Source organism: Macaca nemestrina, chromosome 1 (genome assembly GCF_043159975.1).
Source record: "Macaca nemestrina isolate mMacNem1 chromosome 1, mMacNem.hap1, whole genome shotgun sequence".
In the NCBI taxonomy this organism is placed as follows: Eukaryota; Metazoa; Chordata; class Mammalia; order Primates; family Cercopithecidae; genus Macaca; species Macaca nemestrina.
Window position 1 is genome coordinate 190,458,152 of NC_092125.1, and position 17,956 is coordinate 190,476,107.

The 17,956-nt window shown below is 44.4% G+C and overlaps 1 protein-coding gene and 1 long non-coding RNA gene across 4 annotated transcripts in view; one reads left to right on the plus strand and one right to left on the minus strand.

The window, feature by feature from the left end:
- Positions 1-17,956, plus strand: part of LOC105494873 (uncharacterized) — an 86,205-nt gene that overhangs the window by 14,364 nt on the left and 53,885 nt on the right. The window contains exons 2-3 of the long non-coding RNA XR_011622071.1: positions 2,866-2,911; positions 4,353-4,532. This is a non-coding gene — a long non-coding RNA (uncharacterized lncRNA). The remainder of the gene's footprint in view (positions 1-2,865; positions 2,912-4,352; positions 4,533-17,956) is intronic.
- LOC105494874 (cilia and flagella associated protein 57) overlaps positions 767-17,956 on the minus strand; it is a 76,204-nt gene continuing 59,014 nt past the window's right edge. For all 3 annotated transcript variants that reach the window (XM_011763800.2, XM_011763795.2, XM_071094637.1), the window contains 2 exons: positions 12,194-12,326; positions 767-1,167 (listed from right to left, as the gene is read on the minus strand). In XM_011763800.2, the coding sequence (XP_011762102.1) occupies positions 953-1,167; positions 12,194-12,326 (348 nt within the window). In that variant the 3' untranslated portion in view covers positions 767-952. The remainder of the gene's footprint in view (positions 1,168-12,193; positions 12,327-17,956) is intronic.

Genomic DNA, 17,956 nt, shown 5'->3' on the forward strand with positions numbered 1-17,956 from the left:
TGGTGAAACCCTGTCTCTACTAAAAATACAAAAATTAGCTGAGTGTGGTGGCACACGCCTGTAGTCCCAGCTACTCAGGAGGCTGAGGCAGGGGAATCACTTGAACTCGGGAGGCAGAGGTTGCAGTGAGCCAAGATCGTGCCACTGCACTCCAGCCTGGGCGACACAGTGAGATTCCATCTCAAAAAAAAAAAAAAAAAAAAAAAAAATCCGGCCAGGCACGGTGGCTCACACCTGTAATCCCCAGTGGATCACGAGGTCAGGAGATGGAGATCATCCTGGCTAACACGGTGAAACACTGTCTCCAATAAAAATACAAAAAATTAGCCGAGTGTGGTGGTGGGCAACTGTAGTCCCAGCTACTCAGGAGGCTAAGGCAGGAGAATGGCATGAACCTGGAAGGCGGAGCTTGCAGTGATCCGAGATTGCGCCACCGCACTCCAGCCTGGGTGACAGAGTGAGACTCTGTCTCAAAAAAAACAGTCCTTAGAAAGCCTCGCTGCATTTCATGAAGGAGACAGGAATGAGCAGGCTTTGGTTCTTACTGAGCTGGCAGAGGAGAGGCCAGGCGAGGAGCAGCAGGCAGCCCCATCCGCAAGGCCCGGAAGAAAGGGTGGCAGGAAAACCAGCCCCAAGTCCAGTGTGATCTCTCAGTGCCAGGCAGTCCTGTGCCCAGACAGGGACAAGCATAGGTGGCTTCAGATGAGCTGGAGCGCCCAGTCCTCAGCCTCCCTTCTTTCCCTCTCCTGGCCTTGGCCTCCCAGCTAAGCAGAAGTTAGACAAGGTGTGGGCAAACATCTTTATTCTGTGTCCCAGATTCCCCAGGGCAAGAGAAAGAGGTTGCTGGGGTCAGTGCTGCAGGGACCATACAGACTCCAACCGCAAATCTGGCCTGGGGACAGACACGCTGTGTTTCTTCTGGTTGTGGCTGGAGATGGCTCACCAGAGGGGGTCAGTTGGTCTTCACCTCTAAGTCTACCTCAGAGTTGGAGAGGGAAGGAAGCCGAACTCCAGCAAGGGTGTGGAACCCTGTGATCTGCTCTTGCTCTTGGATCTGGTCTCTGAGGCGCTGGATTTCTAGGCGCTGCATTTCGATGATCCTCCCAGTTTCTTCTTGCTCGTTCAACCTTGCGGTGGGAGCCGTGCTGAGCATGTCCCTGCTGGGTTCTGTGAGGGACAGCAGGACTCATGTGGACCTGTCCATTGCACTGCTGCAGAGCCGATCCTCCCCTCCTCCCTCCCTGCTTCCTCAAACATTTATTGGGCACCTACTGTGGAGCCGACACTCAATCCCAGATGCCAGAGGTACAGAGACAAGCCATTTTGCCGTCTCGCAGAGAGATGGAGAAGTGAAGCAGCATACTTTAGAGTGATGAGGTGAATACTGAGAACCACCCCAGCCAAACCCCTCTCCTAAGCCCCCAGATCCGCCTGCACAGAGGCCCCCACCCACGGAGGCCACCCCTTCTCCCATTCTCCACATCCTAGGCAAGATGACACTCTTCTGCTGACCTATGTTGGCTTCTGAACTGCCAGTCTTTCTCCTTGTGCAAAACCCCTGCTCCTGAAGACAGACCCCTTCCTGCCTCTCCAGGTGTGTCCACTCGTATCCTGTTCCTTGAAGACTTTCTCCCCGAGTCATCCTCCCTGTCTGAGGTGCTGGCATCATCCTGGGCAATGGCAGTGTCCACCAGGGTCCACGGCTCACCGCTGCCCCACAAGGCTGAACTTGCAGCATTAGTGACCTTGGCCTCCACGCCATGCCAGCACCCACTCCTGTGGCTTCCCCTCCCTTGTCACCTGGATGCCATGCTTTAGGTCTTTCACTCTAGCACTGTTCTCTGTTTTCTGACCACAACTGCTGTAACTGCTCTATGCATGTCACACATGATCCTGGACTAAACTGAGACCCCCCTCTTCCTGGACAACTCAATTTCTTGCCTACCAAATGGGCTCTTTTTAGATTTACTCCCTTTTCTGGCCAGCTAGACCCCAGTGAGTTTCTTCCTCCATCTTCCCAACAGCGCCCTCAGTGTTCTAGTTGCCTTGTCCTCCTGTCCTATGCGCCCTGCTTGGGATCCACTGGGCTTCCTGGATTTGATGATAGGCATCTTTCATCAATTCTGGAAAAACTCTCGGCTGTGCCTTATTGTAATGTTCCCTCTCCTCATTCTTCCTTTCTCAAACTTCAATTAGACATACATTGCTTTATCCCACTCTCTCCTCTTTGTCTTTTACTATATCTTTATCTCTCTGGGCTGCAATCTGGGCAATTTATTCTTTTAGCTCACAAATTCCCCCTTCAGATGTGTCTAATCTACTGTTCAATCTGTCCATTGAGCTTCTAATTATAATAGTTTTCATTTCTAGAAGTATTATTTGGTTCCTTTTCAAATCTGCCTATGCAATTTTGGAAGACTTTTGCTTTTTTGTCTTATTTTCAAATTCCTTTTTTATTTTTTCAGACATGAAATTTTCTTATTTTAATAATCATACGAGCTGTGGGTCTTTGTTGGTTTTATTCTGTAGTTTGATTTTTTTGTTGATTTTCACTCCTGGTGGTTTATTTTTTCAAGTATTTAGTGACTTTTGATTGTGAGCTCATGTTCCTCAGAATATTATTTATGGGAATTCTTTGAAGCCTGTATTTAAAATGTACTCCTCCAGAGAAAATTTGCATTTGCTTCTGCTTGGGGCCTAAGGACACTACTACTGTGGGGTCCTTTTAAGGTAAATTTTCAGCTAAGATGGCCTTGAGACACAAATTGAATGCAAATTCTAGACTAAAACTTGTCTGAGTAGGGACTTTGGTTAGAAGTTGTCATGCAGAGACCTTGTCTCAAGTTTTTTCTTTCCTTCATCCAGAGCCAAGATTGACACAAACACTTTCTCACCCATCTTCTTATGCAAGGTAAGTTTTCTCCTCTAGTCAATCTTTAGTTTCCTAATTCATTCTATTTTGCTTTGACTCTTTCTTTTTTTTTCCTTCTTTTTAAAACAGAGATCCTTGTCAGTTTTCCCATATGCATAAGGGGAGAAAAATAAAAATGTGCCTGCAACAGTAAACTGGAAGGAAAGCATGGTTTTCCTAATATTTTATTAATTTATTTATGAAAGTTATATATGCTTGTAGTCAAATAACCCTATAAGGCTTATTACAAATAACAGTATCTCTTGTTCTACATTCCACTCAATTTCTCAATCCTCAGAGGCAACAATTTCAATTATTTTAGCTAATTCTTTTGATATCTACTTCCACACTCTTTGATTAATGTGCTTACATTGCTTCTTTGATTTATCATTTTTAGGCATTATCTATTGACTTCTCTCTTGAAAGACGAGGATTTAGCTTTCCTTCAGCACCCTCCCCTGCCCCTGCATACTTCCCATCCTTTCATCCTCCCAATTTTGAGTAGATCAATAGTTAGAATTTAATTATGATTAATATAACTGCTGGTCACAGTTGAGCCATGTAGTGTACAATGATTCATTTCTCTTTTCCATACAATAATTTCTGTTCCCTAAAGTTAATAATTGCTTTGTGTTTTCATTTGCAAAATTTTATTTTTATTTTTTAAAATTTTATTTATTTATTTATTTTTTTAAATTTATTTTTGAGATGGAGTCTTGCTCTGTTGCCCAGGCTGGAGTGCAGTGGCACCATCTCGGCTCACTGCAACCTCCACCTCCCAGGTTCACACCATTCTCCTGCCTCAGCCTTCCGAGTAGCTGGGACTACAGGCGCTTGCCACCATGCCTGGCTAATTTTTTGTATTTTTGGTAGAGACAGGGTTTCATCATGTTAGCCAGGATGGTCTCGATCTCCTGACCTTGTGATCCACCCACTTCGGCCTCCCAAAGTGCTGGGATTACAGCCGGCTTCATTTGCAAAATTTTATATGTCCATATTGCTAATGAAACTGTCTCAATAGTCCCATAGACAGTTGTTTTTGAATAAACATAGAAATTGACCCTTCTGCTATTAAAACCTGAAACCTGTATTTGTTTTATCTGAGTTCCCTCTTCAGGAAAGGACCTTCAGGCTCCTTAAAAAGGGAATGTCAAAGAACTGAAACTCACCAGATCGCTGCACTGGGTGGCCCTTGGCTCCTCCCTAGTTCTTGTTTTCTTACCCATGTTACATTTCTTCCCTGCTATATAAACCTCCAGTTTTAGTCAGTAAGAGATATGGATCTGAGACTCAGCTCCCATCTCCTTGGCTGCAGCACCTGATTAAAGCCTTCTTCCTTGGCAATACTTGTCCTCCCAGTGATTGGCTTTCTATGCTGTGAGCAGCAGGACCTTGACCAAACCCCTGGTGTTTCAGTAATATATTTTGTTTCCTTGATCAGGAACGTCTTGCTTGTGGCAGCTTGGCTGCTGTGGGCTGGGAGTCTCAGAAGCCCTCCTAAGCAGCTGCCCATCTAATTTTGGCTGGAGGTGAGTTTCCATCTCTCTCTGGCCCTGCCATAGCCAGCCCCTGATTGCCTTGGAAGAACTGCCTTTGAAATTTGACATCTGTACCCAGACAGGTGAGTGTCCTTTGTGGGTCCAGATAGCAGGATCTGCTTCTGTCAATTTGGGAAATTTTTAAAGGAATTTCCATTTGTAGGTGGAACAAGCCCAACGGACTGAGAGGGAAGCACCCTGACTGTTTCAATACGGACACTCTTGGGGACTTGTTTGTAATTGTGTGTTGCGTCCCAGCAAGTGAGTGTCTCTCTTGGGTACCAGACAGTGGGATCAACTCCTCTCAGTTTGGGAAATTCCTTATGGGATTTCCATTTGCAGGTCGATCAAGCCCAACCAGTAGAGAAAGGAAGCACCCTGACTGTTTCAGTTTGGACGCTAGGGGCTTGTTTGTTGCTGCAGCAGTTGGATAATGTTTTGGTGATTGTGTGTGTTTGATATCGTCATGGGAAATCAGAATGTAGCCAACTTGATATTCTTTTGCAATACTGTTTGGCCCCAGTCTTGTTTGGAATCTGGAGTTTGCTATTGAATGGAAAAGTGGGATGGAGTTGCATGTATCCAGGCTTTTGTGCTGCTGTTGTAAGCAGAGTCGGGCCTGGTTAATGTGTAATGTTTTCCTTCGGTGCTGTTTAGTTAGCCCCAGTGTTCTTTGGAGTCTAGGGAAGTTTGACCTTTAAAAATCAAACTGCCATGGAAACTGCTTTACCCAAAATTTCAGTTCACATTCTTCATTGGATTAACTATTGGGGCAAACAACGTATAACTATGTAAAACCAGTGAGCTTGTATTGGCATTTCATGGCTAGAGTTCCAAGGTAAAAGTTACTGGATTTTCGTTTGTGTGTGTGTCTACATGTCCATTTGTATGTGTTTATTTGTATGTATACTTATTGTTACATGTTGTGTCTACCAAGTTGGCTTATAGGTAAAAGAGCACTCATACATTAAGTAAAAATGTCCAAGCAATTTTCAAGTTCACGTGACTTACGTAAATCTTTACTAAACAAACTGGCTTTAAAATTATTTGTAAAATGAAAATAGAAATGTCTTCAGAATTGTCAGCATACATTTTTGTTTGGGTTTTTTATACGTCTCTGCTAGATATTCTGAGGTTTCAGTGTTCGGCATAGAAGGTTATAAAGCTATTAATCTCACCAAAACAAAGTGATCTTGGTTTATATGCCTTCTTTGACAGATAAGACTAATTTAATGTTGTTACGTGAATATTCTGAGTTATTGGCAAAAATACCTATGTATTTAACTTTGAGGCTATTTTGGTGAGCACCTAATGTTCACTGGCTATTAAGAAAATGGTTGGACTGGGTGCAGTAGCTCATGCCTGTAATCCCAGCACTTTGGGAGGCCGAGGCAGGTGGATTGGCTGAGCTCAGGAGTTTGAGACCAGCCTGGGCAACACGGTGAAACTCTGTTTCTACTAAAATACAAAAAAAAAAAAAAAAAAAAAAAATTAGCTGGGTGTGGTGGCTTGCGCCTGTAGTCCCAGCTACTCAGGAGGCTGAGGCAGGAGAATTGCTTGTACCTGGGAGGCAGAGGTTATAGTGAGCCAAGATTGCGTCACTGCACTCCAGCCTGGGAAACAAAGCAAGACTCTGTCTCAAAAAAAAAAAAAAAGGACATGGTTAACAAAGAAATAACTAACTTTGTATGATTGTGTCTAATACCTGTTTTCAGAAGTAATCTACATAAACTGTTAAAAATGAAGAAACCGGGCCAGGCGCAGTGGCTCAAGCCTGTAATCCTAGCACTTTGGGAGGCCAAGACGGGCGGATCACGAGGTCAGGAGATCGAGACCATCCTGGCTAACACGGTGAAACCCCGTCTCTACTAAAAAATACAAAAAACTAGCTGGGCGAGGTGGTGGGCGTCTGTAGTCCTAGCTACTCGGGAGGCTGAGGCAGGAGAATGGCATGAACCCGGGAGGCAGAGCTTGCAGTGAGCTGAGATCCAGCCACTGCACTCCAGTCTGGGTGACAGAGCGAGACTGTCTCAAAAAACAAAAAAAACAAACAAAAAAAAAACGAAGAAACCGAATACATGTCAATGGGATAAATGTTTTAGGTAAACTTTTTGTGTAATTTAAAATCTTAAAATTATTTTTGATGCTCATTGGCTATCTGGGTCATTTCCAACTAAGAAAGAGTTATGGGCTGGGTGTGGTGGCTCAGACTGTAATCCCAGCACTTTGGGAGGCTGAGGCAGGCGGATCACGAGGTCAGGAGATGGAGGCCATCCTGGCTAACATGTTGAAACCTCATCTCTACTAAAAATACAAGAAAAAAACAAAATAAGCCAGGCATGGTGGCAGGCGCCTGTAGTCCCAGCTATCTGGGAGGCTGAGCCAGGAGAATGGTGTGAAGCCAGGAGGTGGAGCTTGCAGTGAGCCAAGATCCCGCCACTGCACTCCAGTCTGGGCGATAGAGTGAGATTCCATCTCAAAAAAAAAAAAAAAGAAAACTTTTTTGTGAAACAAGGTAGGGGAGAGAGATGTGAAGAAAGTTATGGATATGAAGATATATTTTTTGGTAAGGAAGGTTATAAAGAGAAGATAATATATTTGTATGAGAAAGAATTTTGTATGATGAATTTTTTGTCCTGGAGCAAAACGACTGTTTTTTTTTTTTTTTTTTTGAGACGGAGTCTCGCTCTGTCACCCAGGCTGGAGTGCAGCGGGGCAATCTCGGCTCACTGCAAGCTCTGCCTCCCGGGTTCATGCCATTCTCCTGCCTCAGCCTCCCGAGTAGCTGGGACTACAGGTGCCTGCCACCACACCTGGCTAATTTTTTGTACTTTTAGTAGAGACAGGGTTTCACCATATTAGCGAGGATGTTCTCGATCTCCTGACCTCATATCCGCCCACCTTGGCCTCCCAAAGTGCTGGAATTACAGGCATGAGCTACTGTGCCCAGCCAAATGACTGGTTCTTTAAAGAAAAATGAAGAAGAAGAAAATCTGGGACTGGATGGAAAGCTCAGGCATGTCGCGCATGGTCTGTGTAAGTCACATGTAGTTTTTTTTGTTTCTTTGCACATACAGAGAAATTAAAAAGTTTAGATAATAAAATATTATTTAAAACCTTATAGAGAATTGGAGAAATTTGGATAATTAACATTTTTATAATTAAAATTCTTAGTCTTGATGAAGGTAAAATAAGAAATATTTTAAAGACATGCATTGGCAGTTTGGCAATTCTTTTTTTTTTTTTGAGATGGAGTCTAGCTCTGGCACCCAGGCTGGAGTGCAGTGTTGTGATCTCTGCTCACTGCAAGCTCCGCCTCCCGGGCTCACACCATTCTCCTGCCTCAGCTTCCCAAGTAGCTGGGACTACAGGTGCCTGCTGCCACACCCAGCTAATTTTTTTTTTTTTTTTTTAAATAGAGACAGGGTTTCACCGTGTTAGCCAGGATGGTCTTGATCTCCTGACCTCGTGATCCACCTGCCTCGGCCTCCCAAAGTGCTGGGATTACAGGCATGAGCCACTGTGCCTGGCTGGCAATTCTTTTTTAATACAGTGAAGCATGAAGCCAGCTTTAGTGTGAAGCCAAATCTCACATACATGCTTGTATCGCTTCACACTGTTTGCTGTTTTGCATGAATAATGCTGGCACTGGAGTACTTACTAGTAGGTCATGTGCCTAGAGTGAATTTCTTGATTGCACAGGATGTATGGTGATATTGGTGGACTTAAGGATATTGAATTGTGTATGAGGAATAAAATATTCATCATGTGGTTTTTTGGGCTCTGGGTAAATGGTAGTCTCCAGGGTAGACTGAGTGGGGAAAATGGTGGCATTGGTTTCCTGTTTGTTTTGCTTCTAATTTTTATTTGTTTGCTGTTTGTTCTCCTTTGTGTTTTGCTTGTGTATGCATATGTATAAAATCATCCATGTTCTTTAGTTTCTAGTGGAAGGCTTTTATAAGTTCTGAACAGAAATAGTACATTATATATTGTTGTTTGGAGAGGTGGATGAAAGTGGAACTGTTTTTGAGTGGTGTTTGTTTCTAGTGTGAGTCACTTGAATCAATAGTTTGTGTTGGTTTTAGATCTTTTCCTTTAATGAAGAAGAACTGTGATATGGGTACAAAGTTTTAATGTTCAGGAAATATTGGCCTTGTCCTTAAGGAAATTATATTGATTAGAATTTATCTCAAACTAATTTAAAGTGACATTCACTTGGATTAAGTAGTAATAAAAAAAAAGGTGAGACTTTCTAGTAATTTTTAATCTCAAGCTGTTTATCACTGATGGGCCTTCATGTGTGTACTCAAAAACAAAACATGTTCAGGTTTTTAATACAATTAAGCATGATGCCAGACTTAGTATGGAGTCAAATCTCACACACATGCCTGCATTGCTTACATTGCTGTAAATCTCACAAACAACTTATCTATTTTTTATTTTGTTGCCCGTGCTTTTTGTGTCATTCACCAAATAAATATTGCCAAATCCAATGTTACAAAGCTTTTCCTCTATGCTTTCTTCTAAGAGTTTTATAGTTTTAGCTCTTCTGTTTAGATCTTTGATTCATTTTGACTTAACTGTTGTATATGGTGTAAGGTAAGGATCTACCTTAATTCTTTTGTATGTGTATATCCAGTTTTTCCAACACTACTTCTTGAGAAGACTGTCCTTTCCCCACTAAATTATCTTGGTACCCTTGTTGACAATCACTTGACCATATATTTGAGGGTTTATATCTGGCCTCTACATTCTATTCCATTGGTCTGTATGTCTGTTTTTATGCCAGTATCACACTGTTTTGATTGCTATAGCTTTGTTGTAGGTTGTGAAATCAGAAAGTATGAGACCTCCAACCTTGTTCTTCTTTTTCAAGATTGTTTTGGCTATTCAGGGTACGTTGAGATTCCATATGAATTTTAGAATGGATTTTTCTGTTTCTGCAAAAATGTCATTGAGGTTTTTATGGGGACTGCAATGAATCTTCAGATCACTTTGGGTAGTACTGACATCTTAACAACAAGTCTTCCAATCCACCACTTACTGGTATTTAATTTCTTTCAGCAATGTTTTGTAATTTTCAGTCTTTTGCCTCTTCAGTTAAATTGATTCCCAAGTATTTTATTCTTTTTGATGCAATTGTAATGCAATTGTTTTCTTAATTTCCTTTTTGGATAGTACACTGTTAGTATATAAAAATTGCAACTTTTTTGTGTGCCTTGATTTTGTATCCTATAATTGTGATTTTTGATCCTTTGTATAAAAATTTTCCTTAACTCCTTTGGAAGTCTGGAGGATTTTTTTCCTTATACTCTGGTGTTCTGAAATTTCAAGATGATGGACTTGATGTGGGTCTGTTTTTAGCCACTGTGTTGGATAGTAGGTGGATCTAACAGCTTCTTAAACAGATTTTTTTCTGTTTTCAGCCCTACCTTCACTTCCACCTCCAGAGATATCTGCTCCTGATCATTGCTGAGCCTTTTGAGGGTTTTGTGGCATACATTAGATTTCTTCTAGGTTCACCACTCTGGCTTCTGGGTGGGGGTATATTGATGAAACACAAGTGACAGGAGTTGATATTTGTTGAAGTTGGGGACTGGGGTCACAGGAATTCATTAGACTTCTCTCTCAATTTTTGTATATGTCTGGAAATCTCCATGATAGTAATATGAAGAATCTGGCTATATCACATGGCATCCCGAGGAGGTCTCAACTGAATATTTTGTTAGGATACTTGGACATATTTAAAACTTTTTTTTTTTTTTTTTTTTGAGACAGGGTCTTGCTCTGTCACCGGGACTGGAATGCAGTGGTGTGATCATGGCTCACAGCAGCCTTGAACCTCTGAGGCTCAGGTGATCAATTTTACTCTAAAATCCTCACACCTCAGCCTCCCAAGTAGCTGGAACTGCAGGCATATGCCATCATGCCTGGCTAATTTTTGTATTTTTTGTAGAGATGTAGTTTCACCATGTTGCCCAGGCTAGTCTTGAACTTCTGGGCACAAGCGTTCTGCTCGCCTTGGCCTCCCAAAGTGCTGGGATTACAGGTGTGAGCCACGGCACCTGGCCTGAAACATTTTTTAAGAGAAGTTTTGCAATTGTTCACATCTGTGCTTTATTTTCAAGAGAAGAGAAGATGGTTTCACCTCTGAGAAGTCAAGTATGTCAGTTTTCTTTTGTTTTTTTGTTTCTTGTTATTTATTTTGAGACGGAGTCTCACTCTGTCGCCCAGGCTGGAGTGCAATGGCACAATCTCAGCTCACTGCAACCTCCGCTTCCCAGGTTCAAGCAATTCTCCTGCCTCAGCCTCCCGAGTAGCTGGGACTACAGGCCTGCGCCACCATGCCCAGCTAATTTTTGTATTTTTAGTAGAGACGGGGTTTCACCATGCTGGCCAGGATGGTCTCGATCTCTTGACCTTGTGATCCGCCTGCCTCAGCCTCCCAAAGTGCTGGGATTACAGATGTGAGCCACCGCACCCGGCCGCAAGTATTTCAGTCTTTATGACACACGCTGTGCTCTCACATCAACTCCGTAGGCCTGGTATTGCCACTTCAGGTACTACTCAGGGTTTACACTTGTCTCAACTTCAACCCTAGCCAAAAGTGCACAAAACGACAAAATTAAATACATATATAAGATTTTACATATATGTATTTAATTTTGTTATTAAATATATATAGTTATATAGTTGAAGACCGAAAAGAAGTTGCAAAAGTAGTACAAGGTTCCTGTGTACCTTTCAGCCACCTTTCCACATCATAATCCTATGTGATCATGGTACAAGAAACAACTGACACTTCAGAGACCCAATCCATAGCTATGGGATGTTTCAGTTCAAGCCTCTAATCTTTATTCCTGAATGCAAACCACCAGAAAACAAAAACTTGAACCGTGATGGCTTAGTTTGCCATAGAGATGCCTTAATCTCTTGGTTTTATTGATTGTCCAGATAAGGAATGGATACTTAAAAAATGCTTCTTTGGGGCCTGAAAGCGGCATGTGTAATTAAAGGCTGTTCATTGTTACTCATTCTTTTCCTAAGGATCCATGTGCTAAGTTTCTCAGAGAATTTATTGCCAGGGAAACGTTTGTTTCTCCAGAAAAAAGCTCCCTTTTGCCATACAATAAGAATAATATAAACGATCATATTTCTTTGTTTCTCTTTTTGCCTTGGCCGTCAGAAATTCAGAGGAACTTTAGGATATAATTGCAGTAACTGACTCATTTAATATTTATGTAATGATTTCCCCTCTTCCTTTAAATAGCTTCTCATCTTGCTTTTTGTCTTCATTTTAATTGTACAGGTTCACAATCCCTTATTCACTATTCTAAAATGCAAGAAGATCTAAAAACGGAGTGCCTTTTTAAATTCAGGAAGCTTAGTGTGAATATTCATATGTCACTACAGAAATACTAAAGTGTTTGATTTCAGGGCATTGCCCCAGACCCCTCTGGGAATGTTACATAAAGTATTCACTTTCCAAAATCTGAAAGAGTCTGTATTCTGAACTGTAGCTAACCTCACGGATGTCAGCCAGGGGACTGTGGACCTGTGTGTGTCTGAGTGTGGGAAGGCCCTCACAGATTCCTCGGAGAGCAGGCATGTGCCCCGGACAGGATCCCAGACGGCTATGTGGAGATGTGACCTGATACAGAAGGAAGCCAAAGGGAGACCTGCCTGCGGCTGCATGAATCCCTTCGTCCCAATGCCCATCTCCCCTGGCCACTGGTGACATTACCTGTCTCTGAAACTTCTTGTGGTCGGACTTTCTTGGTCAGTTTCAGAGCTGCTTCGAGGTCATAAACTTGGGACCGAGTGAACTTCAGCTCCCTGCGGAGCTCATTAATTTCCTTGATCAGAGAGACATTTTCCTGCAGAAAAAGGGGGAAGATTGAGGGAGTGTGGACAGATGCGTGGTCAGTGGGCACATGGCACGCCCTCCTGGGCTGAGTGTATGGGGAATGGGCAGGGTTAGGCCTGGATCCAGAACTCTGGATCCAGAACTCTGGATCCTCTACTGGGGCGTGAGCCTTTATTCCAGCCTATTGCTCGGCCTCTTAAGGAACCAGCTAACTTACCTTCAGGTGGACTCAGCACCATTCCCCCATCCACTTGTTGTTGCAACGTCAACAGCAACAACAACGCTTTTCCACGCACTTTTTATAGGAGTTTAAATGCATCATAACAACCCTATGGCTGGGTTGTTATTACAATCACAATTTTACAGAAGAGAAAACTGAGGCACAGAGAGGTATATGACTTGCTCAATTACACAGCTAGCAATCGGTAGAGTCAGGATTCTAACCCCAACTCCAGAGTTCGTAAGCGCTGTGCTGTACTTCATTCATTTTTCATTCATTTGCTGAACCCATATTTATAGGCTATCTGGGAAGTGCATAAAATGCAAACAGAAATAGGACATGGTCTGCGCTCAGCAGCATGCTATTTAGTGAGTAAAACAGAAAAGTACATGGATAATTAACGTTTGCTGCATCCATTGGAAGCTCACTTCTCTGATTTGTGTTTGACAAATATCCATCCATCCATTCATCCATGCAACTATCTACCTAATAAATGTTTATAGAGTACCCATAATTTAATCATGCAATATTATAGAGATACTATGCTAATCCTAGAGTATAGAGAGTAAATCTTAGCTTCTGCTCTTGAGGAGTTTACAGTTTAGTGGGGGGCGTGTGTACAGTTTAGCATGGTGGCCACCTTGCTGTGATGGAGGAGTGGGCCTAGAGGAAAGATGCTTACTTCTGCCTGAATGACTAGGGTGGATTCCTAGGAACTGACTCCCGGGCTGAGGCTTGAAGGAGTCACCAAGGAGACGGTAAAGGTGTCCCAGACAACTAGAACAGCAGGAGCAAAGGCACAGAATATGACACAGCTGATGGGGGTGGGGGAGACCTGCAGCAGTCCTGCATCACTGGAATGCAGAGTGAAAGGAGGGGAGTCGACAGGAGTGAGAACGAAGCTTGCTGGGGGCAAGGTGGTGCAGCCTCTGCACCCTGGGACCAAACAGTCTCTTCTCTCCTCTTTTCCCACACCTCAAATCTCTGCCTTCCATTTCACACCCAGCACAAGTACCCCAAGGAGGAGCCCCATCCCCAAGGGCCCAAAGAGACTGGCCACTTTGCTCTTAGATCCCACAGCCACAGTGGCTTGTCTACAGCAGTGCCTCATGTATGACCATACAAATACATCACCTGACCACCTTGTTAGCTGCCACTCTGACTCATAGGTCTGGGATGGGCCCTGAAATCCTGCATTGGACTTCCAAAAGATGCTGCTGCTGGTCTGCAGGCCAGACCACACTTTCAGTTGCAAAGCACCTGAGGGTCCGCACACCAGAAAAGGCAGTTGCAGGCCAAATCTACGTAAAATGGACCTGTGCCAGGAACAAACTGTGCTTCTACTTGGGACATTATCTCACGAGTGGGGGCTACGGAGTCAGAGCCCAGTGAACAGGACGGTCTTAAGCACTGTTCTCCCTGAGCTGTGACAAACAGTCCTCTGCTGTGGGGAGGTACCTGTGGAGCCCAGGAGGGAGCGGGGGTCGGGCTAGAGACACCGCAACAGATTCTTTTCCTCCAGAAATGCTTCATCTAAAGCACAGACCTACACCTTTAGACTTCCAGTATATTACTTAATTTCAGTATTCCTTACAATATAGTTTGGATGTTTGTCTCCTCGAAATCTCCTGTTGAAAATTGATCTCCAGTGTTGGAGGTGGGGCCTAGAGGGAGGTCTTTGGGTCGTGGGAGCAGATTCCTCATGAAGGGCTTGGTGCCATGCTCGTGGTAATGAGTGAGTGCTTGTTCTATTCGTTCCTGCAAGAACTAGTTGTTTTAAAAGAACCTGGTCCCGGCTGGGTGCGGTGGCTTACACCTGTAATCCCAGCACTTTGGTAGGCTCAGACAGGCAGATCACGAGGTCAGGAGATCGAGACCATCTTGGCTAACACAGTGAAATCCCGTCTCTGCTAAAAATACAAACAATTAGCTGGGCATGGTGGCGGGTGCCTGTAGTCCCAGCTACTCGGGAGGCTGAGGCAGGAGAATGGCATGAACCCAGGAGGCGGAGCTTGCAGTGAGCCAAGATGGTGCCACTGTGCTCCAGCCTGGGTGACAGAGTGAGACTCCATCACAAAAAAAAAAAAAAAAAAAAAAAAAAACCTGGCCCCTTCTCCTCTCCTGCTCCCTCTTTTGCCATGTAACATGCTTGCTCCTCCTCTGCCTTCCATCATGAGTAAAAGCTTCCTGGGGTCTTGACCAGAGGCAATGCTGGCGCCATGCTTCCTGTACAGCCCTCAGAACTGTGAGCCAAATAAATCTCTTTTCTTTATAAATTACCCAGCCTCAGGTATTCCTTTATAGTCATGAAATTCTCTCTCTCAGATGAAATGCCTAGTCCTCATTGTCAACCCTTCATTCTTGATGCTAGGATCTGTACTTGTGTTTCTGAGTCAGATGTTTTCTCCATTGAATGCTTTACCCTTTTAACCAACCCAGGCCTTGGTGACTGTGGTGTGATGGGTCCCCCACCAGGTTACTTAAGGGTGTATGCTCACTGTCTGAACCCTCAAGGCCAGGCAGTTAGTCAAGGCCATGGTGTCCAGCTGAGGCGCAGGTGTCCCTGAGAATCCAAACATCCTAGAAGATACCTGAAAACCTACCAAGGAAAACAGTCCCATGGCACATACACTGAGGTGAAGAGCCAGAAAATTAGCTTAAAAGCAGCTTCGAGATGGGAGGCAATGCAGGTCTCTAGAGCGGTCCTGCGGCTGCCCAGGAGTGCCCCGCATGGAACACCTAAATAAATTCATCCACTCGCCACGCTGGACTTGTCATTCTTTGGTCTCCCCAGTTTGGGAGGGAGGGTGGGGAACATTACAGTTCCAGATTTTCTCATAACAGTGATAGGTTTCCCACATTTCCTTTCCAGATGCTGCTGGTAAAACTCTGCTAGATCCTCCCATGGACTTTCTCCTTGATAGACTTGCTATCATGACATGATCAATTCAATACATATTTATTGGGTTATGGACCTTGGACCCTGCCTTGCATGTTAGAGGTGCTCAATAAATATGTGTGAAATGGATGAGAAAATGAATAACTAATGCAGTGGATACCAAACTGAGTAAGATGAGATTCTTACTAATAAGGAAGTTACAAACCAAGGGATAAGGGAGAGGTGAGAGATCAGAACAGAAGGGAGGGTCTTAGAGCCACAGGGGCAAGCTTGCTCGCTCCAGGTCTCTCTCCATTTCTCCTTTCAGTAGGCTTTGCTAAGCTTCACTTCTCCTGATCCTCATTAAATAACTCATTAATAATCATCAGAATAAGCACTAGAAACTGAAAGCGCAATTCGAGTTCTCTCACAGTTTGCATCTTTAGTTGCTTCCTCTTTTTGGTCATCTCCTTCCATTCTGTCACTGAGTCCTATTGCTTTTGTGTCTGATCTGATTCTGATGTTCACCCTTCCTGCTGGTTTGTCACCAGCTCTTAGCGCTCTCCCCTGTTCTGCTGTAAAGCGCCCCGCCCCGCAAGTGGAGCCCTGTCCTGGTTTCTCCCCACCCCCTCCACCCTCTACAGCCCTGTCACTGTGATTGGGATTTCTGGCTCCTGGTACCTGTTGGTGTGAATGCCAGTTTCTGACCCCCCTGCCAACCTCTGACATCTTCATGATGCTCCCTCACCTAAATGGGTCTCCAGGGCTTGATCCTTGTTGGAGTATGATTGAGGCCCACCACTCAGTGCAGCCTGACTCTCTTGTTCTGTTCATTCATTCATTCATTCATTCATTCATTCATTCATTCACTTATTCATTTAAATAAGTAAGAACCAGTTCCTGAAAGCTTACACTGGTCACTGTGCCAGACGTGGGAGGTCCCGCTTGGCTCCAGTGCAGAGCTGCCATGAGAGGCTGAAGCAGGGGCCCAACCCAGTGTGAGGAGGGCTCCCGGGGAGACAGAGGAGAAGAGTGTTCCAGGCCCAGAGCCAGGAGGTTGGAAAGGAGAACCTAAGGCAGGAAGAGCTTGATGATAACAATAATAAGAGTAACCACAATTGCAAGGGTTGATTGGATCACTGCAATGTATCAAACAGCGTGCATACAGTCCCTCAGTTCCTCCTTACACCAACCTTGTGAGGAAACTGAGGCCGTACCTCAGTGGTAGAGCTGGGGTCTGAACCCTGTCATGCCTCCATCCAGAGTGCCCTGTTCCTCCATGACTACTGCTTTCCAGGCTCTGCTGTCCCCCCTCACATTTCTGTCACCTCCATTCCAATACCTCACATAGTATCATGGCCAAGGACACTCCCAATATATATAAGTTGGGCTACCCGCAAAATGTTTTCTGGGATGGCCTGTGTTCTGAGGGGTCCTGAGGTCACATTGAGGTCAACTGTTTATGCTTTGGATGGCTTTGTGAATTAAAAATGTGAATGCAATGGGTTTGCTGAGCCTTCTCTTCCTGATCGCTCCCTGGTCAGTTTGACCTCCAAATCCCCTCCAATCCTCCAGACCCCCACCCAGGTCTACATAGCTGCAGAGGAAACCTGACCTGGGGTCCACCAAGGTGCCAAGTCTTGGGGGATGTGAAACTGTTTATGTAAAAAGCTTTCTAAGCAAAGGGGCTCTGCCAAGCTGTCCAGGACTGCCTTTGGCCTTTGGAACTGACTGATGACCCCGGCAGGTCTTTCCAGACCTCCGATTTGAGCAGAGAAGAGAAGGGAATGCCTACAGCGCCCCCTAATGGCATGGCCTGAGTCGATGCCTTTAGAATATGGCAATACCTCACAGCCCGGAAAAAGCAGGCAACAGATTTATTCCATGGACTTGGAATCCTTGCATCAGTGACATCTTTCTGGAACCCACAGTTAGTGGGCTCACCATCTGCCTAACTGCACAAATGAGCCATCCTGGAATCCTCCGTTCTTTCAGCCTTCCTCCCATGTCTAACCTGACATTTCTATTTGTCATTTCTACTCCGAAATGCCTTTTGACACCACAACTTTCCCCTTTCCAAGTCCTTCTCATCTACCCTTAACATGACAGTCACTTGCTAACGGGTTTTTCTGCCACCTGCCTCTTTCCCCACCAGTCTTCCCACCTTGCCAATGGAGTGTTTTGTCTTTTCCAAACAAAGACACCCCTACCTAAGAAACCTTGGGTGGAGCCTGTTTACAGGACAAACTGTACTTTTTGGCATGGCATGGAGGCCCTTTTCAACATGACCCTCAGCCACCAACCATTTCAGTGGGTTCTTCTCCACTTGGACGCTCTTCTTTTGGACTCCTGGGTCTCCAAGCACCTCACAGGCCTCATTCTTCTCTGCTTTTTCTCAGGTTGTTCCCACAGCCTGGAAGGCTCTTCCCTGACTTGTCCATGATCAACCTCTACTCACCCTTCAAGGCCCAGCTCAAATGCCCCTTGCCCCAGAAACCTTCCACAAGTCCTGAAGGCATCACTGAACCCCTTTTCCAGGATG